This window comes from Chrysemys picta, chromosome 3, assembly GCF_011386835.1.
Source record: "Chrysemys picta bellii isolate R12L10 chromosome 3, ASM1138683v2, whole genome shotgun sequence".
NCBI lineage: Eukaryota > Metazoa > Chordata > Testudines > Emydidae > Chrysemys > Chrysemys picta.
Genome location: NC_088793.1, coordinates 7,157,286 through 7,174,312, shown reverse-complemented (window position 1 = coordinate 7,174,312; position 17,027 = coordinate 7,157,286). Strand labels below are relative to the sequence as shown.

Below are 17,027 nucleotides of genomic sequence, written 5' to 3'. Positions count from 1 at the left end.
ACCCCTGGAGAGTGTTCAGGTTGTGCCAGATGCTCAAGGCCCTGTGCCCTCCACCGAGTCCACCCCAGCCACAACAGCATAGGGCAGAATTGGAGCGAGTTTCCTTAAAGGACATCCCAAGCCTTACTAGGTCTTCTGAATGTGAAATGGATGTAAGGCAGACAGCAGTGCCCTGGTTGAGTCTGCAGACAGCCCAAATTATTGTCTCCAAGAAAGGTGTGAACTAACACCCTGTTCATCTCACCAGAGCGCGTTAACTCTGAAACCTACCGATGATCTAAATACCAACATTCTTCTCCAAACATCCAGCGGGCCCATCACCGTTGGGTGGAGTGGCAGATAGCGGGGTTGGGGGTTGCAACAGTTGGCAAAACTTCCAGCTGAGTCTTGATGCCAAACCCTTCCCCCCGGAATTTCCAGTCAGGCCTCCCCAGGTGAGAGAGATGGGAGCAGAGAGTTAACCCAGGCTGGGGCTGGATCATCAGCCTCTGCTTCTCCTCCTTCAGACCCCAGCTATGGGATAAAGATCACACAAAGCCCCGCCCTACCCAGCCGCATGCCCCGCCCCTACCTCCTTCCTGATGGATCGGATCATGATCCTAAACGTCCTGCTCAGGTCCTTCTCCAACTCGAGCTCAGCAACACCCTGCAAGAGAAACAGCAGCAGCCGCTTTCAACAGCTCTCTCCAAAGAGGACCCAGAGTGCTGGCGGGCGGCTTGGCGGGAAGAGGCCTGCGGGGTAACGCGGCACCGGTTTCCCGGGAATGGGGCGTTTCGTTCGTTATCAGCACAGCTAAGATGGTGACATTTCAAAAGGCAACAAAACGCTACGTTAGGAGAACCCGGATCTCCCATGTCAGGGGGCCGGAGAGTTCAGGGGCCTCTTATCTCTAGTCCCCCAGCTGGAACCCAACCCAGACAGCTGTTCAGTGACCTATGTGAAATGGGTACATGGCACAGCGCAGCACAACAGTCCACAGTGTCGCTGATCCAGGGACCTCCACCACTCCCTACAAACGGTCTCCCCCCTCCACCTGCCCCCGGGGCAAAATAAGTGACACGCCAGGATCACTTCTCCTGAGAACGAATGGGGAGAGAAGTGAAGTCCCGCGGCAAATCAGAGGTCAAGTAGGAAACAGCACCCAGGAGTCCTGGCTCCGAGTCCTCTGCTTGGCCCACTGGAGGAGATCAGCGAGAATGCCAGCAACGGTGCCAGACATGACAGCAGTTTTGTAACATACACACCCAGCCGCTGGGGACTAGACTGAGACCCCCACCCCCCCGCCCCAGCTCATTTAACGTGGGGGCCACCGAGCAGACGTCAGATGTGAAAACTTCTGGTGACCATCCAGGTGAACTCCAACCCAGCTGGTGACCTAAAGAGTGAAAGGCTCCAATAACACATTGGCAATCCCCTTCCTGCCACCAACACAGGTGGGCTGTGAACTGGCACCCTAAAGGTATGAGGCTCTGTGACATTTAAAGAGACTTTATCCTAAGACCGTGCAGAAGCCAGTCAATAGTCCTGGTCACCGGCTTTCTGGGCTGGCTATTTGCTGACGCGCCCAAGCTGTCGGACGGAACGAACTGAATGGCCCTGTTTGCATTTCAGTTCTGCTTTCACTCACTCCAGCTGTCAATTAAAATGAAGCACTTATTAAAAGAAGAATTCATTTGGAGAAAAGCCAATGCTCTTAGAAGAAGAGAGAAGGGGGAAGATCAATCAGCTTTGGGGCTGGGTGATTTTTTTTGCAGGTTCCCCACAGCTCCACCAGGGCTGATAATGCATCGGGCTGGCAGGCGTCTTGTCTACCAAGTCCAGTTTGGAGAGTCACATGTGCAGTGGCTTCATATGGACTGAGAACAGGGGAGGAGAGGGTTAAACGCACCCAGGGGTTCGGTTCGGTCCTGCCCTGCAGGGACAAGCTGTGATGGGGGGAGGAGGAGACTGCAGTTGTGAGCGACTCCCGGAAAAAGAGGAAAATGTTGCTTTTCATACCAAAAAAACCCCTAATTTTAAAGCCTCCCAGAGAGAGGGGAAAAGAGAGAAAGCTGCATGCGCAGGCCACACCCCACATTTCTCACCATATTTTGCAGCCCTGAGAGGCAGAGGCACCGGAACATGGGGGCCAAGGGGCCATGGCCCTCCCACTTTTGAAAGTGTATAGGTGTTGCCCCCGTCCACTTTTCGCCAGGGGCCCCTCCTCTTCCCCCTGAGGCCCTGCCCCCCGGCCAGGCAGGAAGCTGGAGCCTAGCCCAGGTACGAGCGGCCCGGGGAGCCCGAGCAGCTGTGGGGAGTCGCTGACCCAGGGGCTGTTCTCGAGTCCCCCACCCTGGGCAGATGGAGGGGCCCGGGCTCCCCAGCCCAGCTCCGGCTTGGCCAAGGGGCAGGGCCTCTGGGAGGGGAAGCAACCGAAGTGTCGGATTCTTTCTGCTGTGTACTGAGCGGTGCTAAGCATGTCAGGGTTTTTTTAGGCTGCAGGAGACACAGGCCAGGTTCAATTCTTGATGTTGTGGTACCCTGTAGTCTGGCGTTTCTGGGTGTCATGTTCTTCTGACTTAATGTAACGGATTAGACGGGGTCACGTTGTTTCAATGGGACTCAAGGTTTCATTATCTACCTCCCACAGGATGGACCATAGGGTAAAAAATACAGTAACATCTACCTCACTGGGAGGATGGGGGTGGCATGGATTGATGTTCATTCTGCGATTCTAAGAGAGAGCCACTATCTAAGTGCTAACAACAAACAATAAATAGCAATACCAGCTCCTATAAAGGGATTTTCATCAGTAGATCTCAAAGCACTTCACAATGTTACATCATGTGTCTCCAAACAGGTATTACTCACCACTATGTACTTCTCTCTAGTGAGAGATTCGGGGGAGTCCTGGAGCATCCTCCACAGGCTGTCTACTACACTGAATTCCCACGAGAGGAACTTTACTGTTGTATAAGCCACTTAGATCGGAATCATTGTGGCCCGCACCGAAATGTAGCCAGCGCTGGGATGGAATGAGGCAGCACCAATGCTCTGAATCGCGGTGGGACACGAAGAATCTGGAAATTCCGGGAGGCAGAACCCAATTACCAAGCGTGGAGTTTGCCCAGGGCAAATGAGTTAAAGCACCGAGAGTTCTTTGATAACCACAAGTGCCTTGGGTTTACATCTAATCTGAGGGACGGTCCCTCCACCAACAGGGCTTCATGGCGCTGTTTACATGCATGGAAACTCTCAGCTATCGGTTCCCATCTGCAAGAAAGCCATCTGCACCCTGGAACGGATTGGTTTTCTCAGAGCCAGTATCAGCCGTCGCCGATGGATCCCTCTTCCCATGTAACTCAGACATGCCCTGTCCACCGGGAGCCCAGCTACATCTGCCAACAACCACATCTCCTATGAACCTCTGTGGCGGGCCTGGCACTGCACCGCCCCTTTGTGGCAGGGGTGGGATGGGGTGTCGGAACCTCGCCACTCCCAAGTTCACGTGCCCACCCCTCTGTGGGTGGCCCGATCCCTCCATGAAATCACCCCTTGTTCGGGGTAGCGTGACCTAACGGCCAGAGTCCACATAAATTGCTCCCAGCGTTGGAGCAGTGCGGCCCAATGGCCAGAGTCCATATAGCTCCCCACTCGCAGGCGGGGTAGTGCGGCCTAGCGGCCAGAGTCCATGTAACTCACCCCAAGTGTCAGGGCAGTGAGGCCCAGGGTCCATATAAATTACTTCCAGCGTTGGAGCCCTGCGGCCCAATGGCCACAGTCCATATAACTTCCCCCTCTCAGCCAGGGTAGCGTGGCCTAGCGGCCAGAGTCCGTATGATTCCTGTGATGTGGGGAAGAGGTAGGGCCCGCCCTCTCCATCAGGTCCTGACCCAGGGCCCTGGTTGTGGCAAGTTCCCCTTGTCACCGGCTCGGCGGAGATCCGCCCGCAACACGCCGAGCCTCTGTGCGGCTCTAATGCCGTTTTCCTCTAAAGTTCCCCTGGGTCACTTCCTACCAAACTCCGGGTTCTCTGCTTCGGGAGGTCCTCTGGTCTGTTACCCTCCTGTGACGTACTCCGTCTGGGCGTCAGGGTGCGTCCCGGTTTGGCTGGCCTCCAGATCCTGGAGCGCAGACTGTCCCCCCTTGGGAGCTGACGGCGTGCCTCCTTCCCCTCTGGCGGTCAGCCCCATCTGAGCAGCTCTGCAGGCTTTTATACCTGTTCTCCAGTTGGAGCATGCCCAGCAGAGCCTCAGGGGTGTGGCTTCCTCTGCTAGGAAGGAAGGGTTAATCCCTGCGGTACCAGTGCAGGGCCGCTCTGCCCCGTCACAACCTCCAAGACATTTGAATCACCTGCTTTCCGAGGGCTCCGTATCGCCCAGCAGTCACATTGCTCTTAGCTGCAGCCTGCAAGCTAGAGGGGAAGGCAATGACTTTCGCACAGGGAACCCTTGAGAGTAAGGGTGCTCGGACGCCAGAGAAAAGCTGCGGGAAGCCCGCAATGCAACACCACTGCAGCGAAGCAGCCTGGGGCTCCCAGCAGAGCCAGCCCGCTGCTTCCCAGAGTTGCATTGACGTCCGTTAGCCGGAAGAGCCTCCCACTTGAACTGACTGGATGCAGAGGGGGGCCAGGAAGTGATGGCACCACTAACTCTTACGGGTCCTGCGCTCTGAAGCCCCAGATGCCTAGCGGCCCTGGAAAGCGCAAGGGGGCTGCCAAAGTGGCAAAACTAATGAGGGGAGGAACAGACGGTTGGAAATAGAAGCCCAGCGAGGAGAGAAGAGTTTGGAGCAGAGGACAGAGAATAGTCATGGACCAGTCTCATATCCGCAGCCTGAGAGTGGGGGTAAATGGAGAGGCAGGTCACTCGGAAACCTGCAGCCTCCAATCTGGAATTGGAACCATCTAACAAGCCTGAAGGGCCACCAGGAGCATCCACTCCTTGGAGGATTTCCCCTTTAATGAAGCGTTATTTCATGTGCTCCAGTGGCGTTGCTTGGATCATGCAAGAGACTGATCCCTGCCCCAAAAGCCTACAGTCTAAGGGCCTGATCCTACACTGCACTTATGGGATTCAGTGGCTAAGTTCCTCCTGAAGCTGCTCTCCATTCATCATCATCGGCGATCCCTTGATTCGAGGATGATCTCTACCACAAATTTACATATGGGTCCTGAGATGACTTAGGATTCTGAGCCTGGAACCCCAGATCCACCTGCAGTAGGTACAGACATTTCCTGGTGGGTCAGCTGCCTGCTGGGAGAAAGTTCTTTCCTTTTCCTTCCTTCTTTCTGTCTTTTCAGCTTCTTCTCGAAGCGGGCCCCTGCCTGATGGAGGATGTAATGCCATTGAGGTCAGTTGGTGGCTTGCTCCTCCCAGCTTGTGACGTCCAAATCAGTTTTCTTAATATGCTCTTTCAGTGAGTCTTTGTAGCGCTTCCTCAGACCACCCCGGGATCTCTGACCACAGGTGAGCTGAGAGTAGAGGACTTGTTTTGGGAGGCGAGAGTCTGGCATCCGCACACAATGTCCAGCCCAGCAGAGTTAGTGCATGAGGATCATTGCTTCAATGCTGGTGACCTTGGCGTCAGTAAGGATCATAGAATCATAGGACTGGAAGGGACCTCGAGAGATCATCTAGTCCAGTCCCTGCACTCATGGCAGGACTAAGGGTACGTCTACACTACCAGCCAGATCGGCGGGTAGTGATCGATCTATCGGGGATCGATTTATCGCATCTAGTGTAGATGTGATAAAATCGATCCCTGATCGCTCTGCCGTTGACTCCGGAACTCCACCGCGGCGAGTGGAGGAAGCGGAGTTGATGGGGGAGCGGCAGCGGTTGTCTCGCCACCGTCCTCACGGCCAGGTAAATCGAACTAAGATACACCGACTTCAGCTATGCTATTCGTGTAGCTGAAGTTGCGTATCTTAAGTTGACACCCCCCCCCCCCCCAGTGTAGACCTAGCCTTAGTATTATCTAGACCATCCCTGACAGGTGTTTGTCTAACATGCTCTTAAAAATCTCCAATGATGGAGATTCCACAACCTCCCTAGGCAATTTATTCCAGTGCTTAACCACCCTGACAGTTAGGAAGTTTTTCCTAATGTCCAACCTAAACGGCCCTTGTTGCAATTTAAGCCCATGGCTTCTTGTCCTATCCTCAGAGGTTAAGAAGAACAATTTTTCTCCCTCCTCCTTGTAACAACTTTATATGTACTTGAAAACTGTTATGTTCCCTTTCAGACTTCTCTTTTCCAGACTAAACAAACCCAATTTTGTCAATTTTCCCTCATAGGTTATGTTTTCTAGACCTTTAATCATTTTTGTTGCTCTTTCTGGACTTTCTCCAATTTGTCCATATCCTTCCTGAAATGTGGTGCCCAGAACTGGACACAATACTCCAGTTGAGGCCTAGTCAGCGCAGAATAGAGCGGAAGAATTACTTCTCGTGTCTTGCTTACAATACTCCTGATAATACAACCTAGAATGATGTTCGCTTTTTTTGCAACAGCGTTACACTGTTGACTCATATTTAGCTTGTGGTCCATTATGACCCTTGGATCCCTTTCCACAGTACTCCTTCCTAGACAGTCATTTCCCATTTTGTATGTGTGGAACTGATCGTTCCTTCTTAAGTGGAAGGAACCATTGGGCATCATTTCTCCAGTTTGTCCAGATCATTTTGAATTTTAATCCTATCCTCCAAAGCACTTGCAACCCCTCCAAGCTTGGTATCGTCCGCAAACTTTATAAGTGTACTCTGTATGCCATTATCTACATCATTGAGGAAGATATTGAACAGAACCGGATCCAGAAGTGATCCCCTTGGGACCCCACTTGTTATGTCCTTCCAGCATGACTGAACCACTGATAACTACTCTCTGGGAACGGTTTTCCAACAAGTTTTGCACCCACCTTATCATAGCTCCATCTAGGTTGCATTTCCCTAGTTTGTTTATGAGCCGGTCACGCGAGACAGTATCAAAAGCTTTACTAAAGTCAAGATATACCACGTCTACCGCTTCCTCCCTATCCACAAGGCTTGTTACCCTGCCAAAGAAAACTATCCGGTTGGTTTGACACGATTTGTTCTTGATACATCCATGCTGTTATTTATCACCTCATTATCTTCTGGATGTTTGCAAATTGATTGCTTTATTATTTGCTCCATTATCTTTCCGGGTACATGCTGGCGTTAATGCGGCGATCTCCCCACTAGATGCGAAGGATCTCCTGGAGGCATCGTTGGTGGTACCTCTCCAGACTCTTGAGGTGCTGTCAATAGTCACCCAGGCTTTGCATCCGTAAAGGAGTGTAGGAATAACAATTGCTCTCCATTACCCCTTATGAAATCTGGACCCATCAGGCAAATCTGGACCCCTTATGAAATCTGGACCCATCAGCCCACTCAGTACTTCCTGCAGCTTTTCTGCTTCCCTCCAACGCTCTGCCAGGCTGACGTCCGCATGGCAGCGGCTCCACTTCCTTGGGAAGCTGCAGTGGTGGTGGCAGAGGGGCAGCACGCGGAGCTGAGAGCTGATGCAGGCTTTCCGGGGAATACGCAGTCATTTCATTGAGCTTTGCCCAGCGGAATCATTATTCGTCGAAAGGAGAGAATAAATAATAAATGCCAGGCCCTGGCTCTCGCAGCCTGGCATGACAAGGGGAAATAAAGCCAGCCTGTCACAGCCCTATTTATATTTGCTTCAGGCTGGAGGTGTTAGTGGGGGGGGATAGCTCAGTGGTTTGAGCATTAGCCTGCTAAATCCAGTGTTGTGAGTTCAATCCTTGTGGGGGCCATTTAGAGACCTGGGGCAAAAATATGTTAGGGATGGTACTTGGCCCTGTTGTGAAGGCAGGGGACTGGACTCAATGACCCTTTAAGGTCCCTTCCAGCTCTATGAGATAGGTATACCAGGCACAGGGATGTGTAGTGTATTTACAGATGCTGGTGCAGCGGTGCCCTCTACAGGGGACAATGTGCACAGCTAGCTTTGGGCAAAAGAGCCTTGGAGGAGAAGACACAGGATTACTGGTTGGCTAAAACTTACTCTCTCTAGGGAGGGGGTTCTATTGTTTGAGGGAACAGACACCCGCTGGGGGGCTGCCTTCCAAGGCACACCTCAGCATAAGCCTCCAGGTGGTACAGACCATCAGTGCTTTACAATCCTTTTACACTTCCATTAGCTTCGCTCCTACTGTTAAGATTAAACGATTCTTTGGTTTAATCCCGGGTCTGGTCACTCCATTCGCTGTTGGTCACAGATGCCCTCAGGGAAGAAGTGCAGGGGCTGAACCTGCTGGCTAAGTTCAGTGAACCACAGGGACGCTGTGCCCCAGGGCCTGGTCTGAGTGGAGAACTGCAGGATTCCATCCCAGGAGAGGTAAAGACCCCAGGCCTGGCAGCGGGGAGGTGCATTTGGAGAGACCAGAAAGGGGAGAGGGACAGCGAGCCCTGTAATTATGGCACCTGCATTCAGAAATCCTATTTACCCTGGATCTGGAGGGATTACCTCAATGGCCCTGAAGCCCTGGGCTGTTCTAGGGGTTTGCACTGCTACCCAGCCCCCTAGTATCTAGGTGCCTTTCACCTGCCAGAGACTGATACTAGTTGAACTGGGATATCGATAAAGCCCTGGCTGGGATGATTTAGTTGGGGTTGGTCCGGCTTTGAGCAGGGGTTGGACTAGATACCTCCTGAGGTCTCTTCTATGATTCTATGATATGCACCACAGCCACCGGGCAGAAACGGCAGCACACACTGCCAGGCGATCCTGCACTTCCTTGAATATCCAGATGTTCAGCTCCTAGACCGCCGGGAGTTCTCTGGCCTGTGACAGCCAGGAGGGCAGACCAGACGGTCCCAACGGCCCCTTCTGGCCTTGCTACGAGTAAGAATGGAGCTAGAGAAAACCTCACTCTGCAATGACTTTGCCATGTGTCCTTCACTGCAAGCGTGGCGAGTCTAAATGAGCCTATCAGAGGGGAACAAGTAACATATGCGCATATTCATTTGAAGCGGAGAAGCTGACACTGCATTTCCTGAGGCTGCATCAGGCCCCTTTTGAGGTTTTGCTTTCTAGTTAAATGCCAGTTGCTCCCGCTCTCCCCCCTTCAGCAGTCAGCCAAGCCCAGGGCGTGCAGCCACCCCACAAAGCCCTGCTCAAGTTCCTGCCACCCACTGGGGCTGTGCTCCCCCACGTGTGTCGCTAGGACTTCTGAGGGCGCAGCCCATGTGTTTCTGTGCTGCAGCAAACTGAGCCGCTCTATGATTCTACCCCACTGAACTGTGGGAGAGCTTGCCTGGCCTGCTGGGCACACCGGGGGAATTGTGGGAAGGCTCTGGAGGACTATCAGCACCGAGTGGTTTAGCCTGCGCCCTGGGCTACCAGCCCAAGTGAAAGCGGGACGTAGGTTCCACCCCACACCTCCAACGGGACCAGCTAACCCGAGGAGAAAGAACCATGACACTGGCGGGAGAAGGATATGTGTGGGGAGGGGAAGGTGGTTAGGGGGCACCCCCGGGTAAGAGCCTGGACTCACTGCAGTGAAGACAGATCTTCCCGTCCTCACTTTTGTAACGAAGTTTTGCAGTGGGTGAGCCATGCTGAACACCCTCGAACCCTCAAACTTCCTTTCGTCCTCAGAACAGATCCCATACCAACCGCTTCCCACTCAACGTCTCCAGTTGCAATCGGGGCTTAACGCCCAGGAAATCAACATTTGGTGGAGCTCATCCCAGGCCCCAGCTATGCCCATTAAAACACACCACAGTATCTAGCCTGACTGAATGCAGTGCCAGGCTCAGGACTGGAATGGAAAGGGGCGGGGGACAGGATTGGGGTGCACTAACTGTGTAAAAGGTTTGTGCTACACCTGAGTCTGGCCAGCATCATCAATCTGTCTTTTTCATGAGCACTAATAAAACAAATTCACTCCCAACCATCTCAAAGGGAAAGCGCTGGTTCACCAGCCTCCTTGCATCGCTATTAATTCCGGTCACTGTCTGGCAGGAACAGACTTCAAAGTACGTTCTCTGCCCATCCAGATTGGAAACTGCCTTCAGAAGAAATTGATGCTCTGATCCACCCACCCAGAAACCACATACAGAGGCTGAAGTGTAAATGCAATTCCCATTAGCTGGTGATCATCAACTCGCTCTCAGGACATGCCCTTCATGGTGTCCCTGCTCACCCCCTCCTAGGGTGACCAGATCCTAACAGTAAAATATCAGGACATGTGGTGGGGGATGGGGGGGCATTGCACCGCGGGATGCTGAACAGACTGCTCCCCCCCACCATTTGAAAAAAAGCAGACGACAGAAATACTGCTGTGTCTGGATCCGCTGCACCCTATCCAATTTGGCGTCACGCACGTGAAAGGGCAGAGAAAGGAGCTGAGAAGATAAATGGGTTTCAGTGGGATATGGAGACTTAACTTCCAGACGAAGACAGCGTGTTGATGGAGTTTAATAAATTGGCCGTTTAGGGAAAGCTGTGATTTCCGCTCAAACCTGGGATTTGTCGGGCTAGAACAGAGCAGGTTGAGAAAGATTACACCTTGCTAGCTGGCTCGGGGGGCCATTCCCTGCCAGAGGGGTGAGCTTTAAAGATGAAGGTTTGTCTTGAATTATAAAGCCAGAGGATGCCTGACGCGGCTCCTAGCGCTTGTTTGGGCGTGTGGTTAAAGGCTGTTTCATTATGCCACGCTGCCGTCCTGGGGTATTTACGACCATACCGTTCACTGCTGTTCCAAACTCCTGCCTGGGGAACGGCCTTCTATTTGTATGATCCGAAAAGCGCGCCTGTGTCCGTGCACGGAGTCAGGCCAGGTGCAAATGCGCATTCAGATGCTTCGTTACCCCTCTGCCTATGCAGTTGTCCCGTTTGCTCGTGCAGAGGCAGCCGGGACACAAGTTCCACACTCCGCTTGTGAATGTGGTCTCGGACATTTGGGCAAAGTGAAGAGAAGCTCCCGGGCTCACCTGGAAGGAAAAACCCACCATGTATAGCACATGGCTTCATTTGCCTAGCTCAGAAAGACGACTCAACCCCACAGCATTTAATAGGATTCCGGGGGGGAGCGGTTCGAACTGGGGGCTTACGCAGCCTGGCTGCTGCTCTGTGTAGATCTCACACTAGAAAGACCCAGTTTAAAACCCCTGGTCAGCAAAGCAACTCCAAACTAATGACAGGTCAGTCACATCCCCGGACGGGAACTTCCAGGCCCAGCCGTCACTCCGCTTCGGATTCAGAGCCTCCCCTTCTTCCCCCAACGTTTTCCAATAGCTCCTCACTCCTTATTTTCCTGGAGGTTGGACTATAATCTCCCCACCCAGCCACTCTGCTGTGAGAATCAATACTATGCCTGCATCTAGCCCCTCTTAAAATCCATCCCTGGCTCCCTGGCCCCTTCAATTCCTTATTCTCTAAGGCCCTATACAGCAGAGCTCAGAACATCCCCTTTCATTCCCTCTGCCAAGGCCTCTTTGCTCAAAGGGCAGGAGCGTCTTCCTATCTTGAAAGCACCAGAAGGTCCCTCTGTTCTTTCTTTATCTCCTCACCTGCCTGCCAAGCATGACAAACAAAGCCCAGCTCTGCCTCTTGGGCTGAAAACACATGTAGGGGCCATCTGCCTAATTATCATTTCAAAGACAAAGTGCGAAGGGAATATGCGAGGCCAGGGCGGAATTCACGCTGGAAAACTCGCCATGTACCACCAGTTCGAGTCAGCTAATCGGATTTCTAACGTGCTCTAAGGGACGCATGGCTCGGCCTTCTGCCTCCGACAGGCGGAAATACACTTGCCATCGTCAGCGCAGCTCAGAGGCCCGGCCCCCAGCTACGCGATGAGCATGCTCATGGTTCATTAGCCACCTGCCCTCTGTCAAGAGAGGCTGTGTTCCACATTTAATTTTGCACAGAGAACAGGGACTGAGCAGGTGGAGTTCCCACCCTGCTCCAGACAGGGGGCGGGTCTCCACGACCGCTTAAGTCGATCTAACTTACGTCGCTCAGGGGTGGGGGGGAAAGTGATGCAAGTTCCAGAGACCTAAGTGCTATCCACACTGGCGCTCTGTCGGCGGGGGACGCTCTCCCGGTGGCATACGGCGTCTTCGCCAGACGCGCTGCATCGGTGCAGCTGCGCCAATGTAGCGCTTCTAGTGTAGACATGCCCAGAGTAAAACCAAACCGCTTGCACTCCACCCTTTTCCCTCCCCGGGGCTTGTAACTCAACTCAAAGCCTCAACCTGAGTTCTCCCCCAAACGGATCTGCTCCTGGACCGTCCTTGCAGGACCTCTTCTGCCTCAGCCCTTCATTCCCACAGCCCCCAAGAGACACACCAATCCCTCTCGTACCTGGGGCTAGCTACCGGGATCCACCTGCCAGCATCAATCCGCTGCAATCACTCCACCCCCGCCTGTAATTACTCACATGCCTGGCTTTAACGCCAGAGACTTTCCCAGCAGGCTCTAGCACCCGACACTTATTAGGGCCCCCCCTCATCTCGATCCGCCCTAGACCTCTCTGGGAAGAGCCCATTTGGAACGGGTTTCGGTTCAGGCAGACATCTGCCAGCTGTGATGGGTTCCGCAGCCACGCGGCTGTGGGCATCTCTCAGAGGGATACTGGGCTGCCCTGGAACTAACCCATTGCCCTTGAGGGCACCACACAAGAAACGTGAGCTCAAGTCTCTGCCCTTGATCCATAAGCCGTTGGGTCGGAGAGCCACACGGAAGCAGGATGTTCTGCCCCAGTGGGGAGAGAGCGGAACATCCCTTGCCAGGAACGGGCCCCGGTCCTGTCCGTTCTTCTCCTGACCAAGGGTTGGTGGGGACTGTGGAAAAATTGGGGGGATCACAGGACACAAGGAGCACCCAGGGGACATAATAAGGGAGCAGACACAGGTTCCGCTGTCGAGCCAGGGGCTTTAATGTGGCCTCAGCAGCCTCCCTGCGAGTCGCTGCGATGCGGACGTGTCACCTCAGCACTGCACAATAGCTCGGGGAGGAACGATCCCGCTGCCCCAGCCTGGCTCAGCAGCTGCTGGTGGCACGTTGACCCAGCAGCCGGGGCGGCGTCCCTAGCAGGGGGCACGCAGCAAGGGAGAGTTCGGTTACATCCGATTCGAACATGAGCCCCACTCACCCAGCCAGCCGTGCAGCGAAGACACTGGGACGCCCCCCGCTGCTGCATTAGTCCAGGTAGGTACGTGCTGGGATGCAATTCCCAGCGGGGGACTTGATGCCTGTGCGCCGGTTGTGATGCAGAGTTCAAGCCGCAGGGTGCAGCTATCGGCCAGAACAGCCAGACGCCACAGCGCGCATGGACGGGAGGCAGAGCTGTTTTGAGGAGACCTGCTGTACTCTGCTGACTCGGGGTCTCTTGTGCTAGCAGGGGACTGGACTCAATGTCCCCTAGGACTTACCAGCCGGTCATGGCTGGAGAGCGTCAAGGTAGCTGTAAGTGGCAAGTGGCCAGATGAAGGCAATCCCGCCACGCCCTTTGCTGACCCATTTGCTGGGGGCAGCTTGTGAGATTTTCCATGCTTTGGCCGTGCTTGGAAAGGCCAATGGGAGCCTTGCCTAGTCCCGGCCAATGGCCTTTGCTCGTGAGCACTGCACACGCCCATTAGCGTGGCATCGTCTACCGTCCTTCAGCTGGCACTGCCCATGCCCAGCGCCTCGAACGCTCGGATAAGCCCCTTCGAACAAAGTCTCTGAGGCGCCGAAGGCAAGAGCAGGAATTTGTTGCTCGGGGCTATTTAAAAAGGCGGGCAGGGGAGCTCATGAATCTTGCAGATCCTTGCGCAAACCCCGCAGCGGCTTCCTCGATTCCATGACCCTTTCTAGACACTTAGACGTTGGAACTGGTTTCCACAGTGGTTGAGATGTCCAAGGGTGGTAAGATGGGGGGAGCAGTGCCCAGGAGTCTGTGATTGTCTCTTAACACTTTTGGAATAGTGCGAGGGGATCTTTAACCCCCTGCCTGGACAGATACCAAATACAGGCAGAATCAGTCTCAGTTTAACATTTCATCTGATGGACAGAGCGCACCCCTGGTACACACTACATCATCAGTGAGGCATACGACCAAGGGCGGATGTCTTATCAGAAGGAGAGAGAGCGTTACCAATGGAACCATCTCTGTCAGGCAAACTTTCTCCGCTCCAACTGTTTTATTACCTTACGAGCTCTCCCTTTATGGCACTATGGGGCTAGATCTGGTGGAAGCCATCAGAGCTAGGCTGAAGTCAATCCAGTTATATGGATTTACAGCAGCTCTGAATCTGGCCCTCTAGCCAGAGCCATCCTTTATATTTCCTCAGGTAGAGTTCTCTGTTGATGCCTTACATCACGGGACTGGCAGGCAGGAGAACAGAACCCATGGAGCGCATGTACCCAGCACACTGGTAATAGAACATCTTTGGCTCGTACTCACCGGCTCCTGGAAATAAAGCTGATAGTCGAACACAGGACGGGCTTTGATCGTCTCCATGACATCCACTTTGGGGTCCGCAGGTCTGTAGGGCGTGTTCAGTCCAGCCACTGCCCTAAGACACCAGCAGCAGGAATCAAAGAGGGAGAAACCAAAAGACCCAGTTTACAACCAGGAGCGATACGCTCGGATTTAAACAGCAGACTCCGACTTCGCACACTGGCATTGGGCTGCGCGCACACACAGGGGCATTGACATGGGACAGGAAGTCACCCACGAGCAGGCTTCAGAGAGAAGTGAGATATGGACCTTTGCAGGTGCTCCCTCGGAGCGTCAAGCACATGGAGCGCCTTCACTAGAACTCCACTGTGAAGGGGTCTGGGGGAAGCAGAGCCGTTGTTTCTGTGATGGGAGGGCAGTGAGAGCAGTAAATGGTGAACTGGGGCAGGGGAGATGGATAGCAGAGACCATCACTCCTATTACACCCCAGGCCCCGGGAGTAACATCATGTGAAGGACCAGGTCCGCAGCAGGCATAATTCACCATAATCATATTGGCCTAAACAGATCATCAATTTACACCATCTAAGACTCTAGCCCCGAGTGCCCAGAGCCTTCTCCCGCGGTAAAGCATCACTTGTCAGTGGAGAAGGGCCCAACGAACGAGGTCACTGAATCCCAGATCCACTCGGTCCATATACTAAGGTTCTAGCCGCCGGCACCCCAGTTCTGCAGGCTGGTCTCAGATCCAGCTGAGTCATTCACCGGGAATTGGCTCAGGCTCCAGGACTCTCACCGTGGCAACACGCGTTACGGCCACGCTGAGAGGTCAGAGTCTAAGACTAGAGAGGTTGGCGCAGCCTGGCAGGACGATGCGCAGAGAAAACTTACTGGGCTGCTGCTCAGGTTGTACTTGTTCAGTGGCTAAACAGAGAAACTCTGTCTCCCGGTCTGGGATCCTGGCAACTTTTCCCAGCACCAGCTTCACCTAGTGAGGCTCTACTCTGAAAAGTGTCCCTACAGATAGTCTTGTGAGAGGTTACGTTTGTTACACCCCAGTGACTCCATCAAGCACGCTCAGTTTGAGTACAGAGGTTTTCCTCCACTAGCCAGCACTGGGAACTCAAGCTGGGCTCGGAGTCATGCTGGGATCTTTCCTTCTCACATGGGACCACATGTTCTAAAGGTCCTGTAGGGAAAATCAGGTGCTTGGTGACACCTGCGCAGCCCCAGTGCTTTCAGGTTATGACTTCAGTAACACCTGAGCAAGGCCAGTGGTTTGCACAGGTGTAACTGACCGGAACCTTGTTAATGGTGCAATTGACGATGCCCCCAGAGGAATAGAATCCAGCTCGCTTGCTCTCAGCTGTGTTGGCTCTCGAGGGCTAACAAGAGTCAAGAGCAGTAAAAAATCACCTTTTGCCCGTCAAATGAACAGTTCTGCCTCTGCCACTCACAACAGGGAGTAGACCTGGTGAGTTGGCGGAGGCCTCTACACGGTCACTTTTCAGAGTAGAAACTCGCTTCTAACAAAGCTCTCAGCAAATAAATATTTTCAAGAGTCAAGTTGGTGATTGTGGTGATATTTTATATGGTGAACAAAAAACCTTCTGGTCACATTAGTGGGAATTGTGAGCATTTTCTCAGTATTCTCTTCCCAAAATCATCTCATTTCAGGACAGATTGGAAAAAACAAAACAAAATCCACAACTAAGTCAGAAAGCTCATTGCGTGGTACCCCTCCGCCCCCTTTGGAGATTGAATTATAGGGGAGACATCCGCCGGTGACTTACCTCACTCGCTCTGGGTAAAAGAGGGACATGTTCCACACCACAGCTCCGCCCCAGTCATGGCCGATGAACACTGCTTGGGAAATGCCCTAGGGGAGTACGGGAAACAAGGAAGGTGTCATTGCGAGTGTGTCAATGGGTTAGTGATTTTGGGAGCAAATAGGTTTTCCAGGGCAGAAGGAACTCAAGTTACTCTGGCTGGGAACACAGGAGGGTGATCCAGCACTTACCAGTGGGCACGAAGGGGCTTTGCGACAAGGAGACATTTGGAAGCTCTCCACCAGCCAGAGCGAGAGCGAAGTGCGGATCAGTTTGCCAATGTGGCACCGTCTTTCTCCCCCCCACTGCTTCCCTCACCCATTCAGAGGGCTCTGCGCCAGTCCAGGGGTCTGTCCCCCGGGGAGGGGTGGACCAGGGACTGCGGAACAGGCCAATGTCCATTGTTCCCCAGCCCTGGGAGGATGGGGAAAGAGACAGCCCAAGGAGGTGCCTTTCCACAGCCCCGCCTCTGGGGCGGGGACAGACTAGCTGCAGAAGCCCTGACAGCACGACTCCAGTTAAGCCGCAAAGCTGCTTCGTCCCCTGGCCCCGCGGCAATCGTTGCTAGCAGAGAGTTCTTTGCTTGCACTTGGCTCCTAATCCAGCAGGCTGGGTAGCCCACCCCGAGTGAAAACCAGTCTACTAGCGACCTCGCAAACCCCTGGGCACGCGATCCAGCATACCAGTCTGTTATCGCCCAGGACAAATTTCCATTCACAATGCCCCGCCGGGGGCCGAGCACAGGAACCAAGGCCAACCTCCCGCCAACCTACAAGC

The 17,027-nt window shown here is 53.6% G+C and overlaps 1 protein-coding gene across 1 annotated transcript in view; it reads right to left on the bottom strand.

Moving 5' to 3' along the window:
• The window catches only part of LOC101948727 (bifunctional epoxide hydrolase 2), an 85,438-nt gene that overhangs the window by 17,794 nt on the left and 50,617 nt on the right, over nucleotides 1–17,027 (bottom strand). Inside the window, exons 11-13 of the mRNA XM_065587429.1 lie at nucleotides 16,215–16,300; nucleotides 14,426–14,537; nucleotides 572–646 (exon numbers count right to left, since the gene is read on the bottom strand). Coding sequence (XP_065443501.1) covers nucleotides 572–646; nucleotides 14,426–14,537; nucleotides 16,215–16,300 — 273 coding nt within the window. The remainder of the gene's footprint in view (nucleotides 1–571; nucleotides 647–14,425; nucleotides 14,538–16,214; nucleotides 16,301–17,027) is intronic.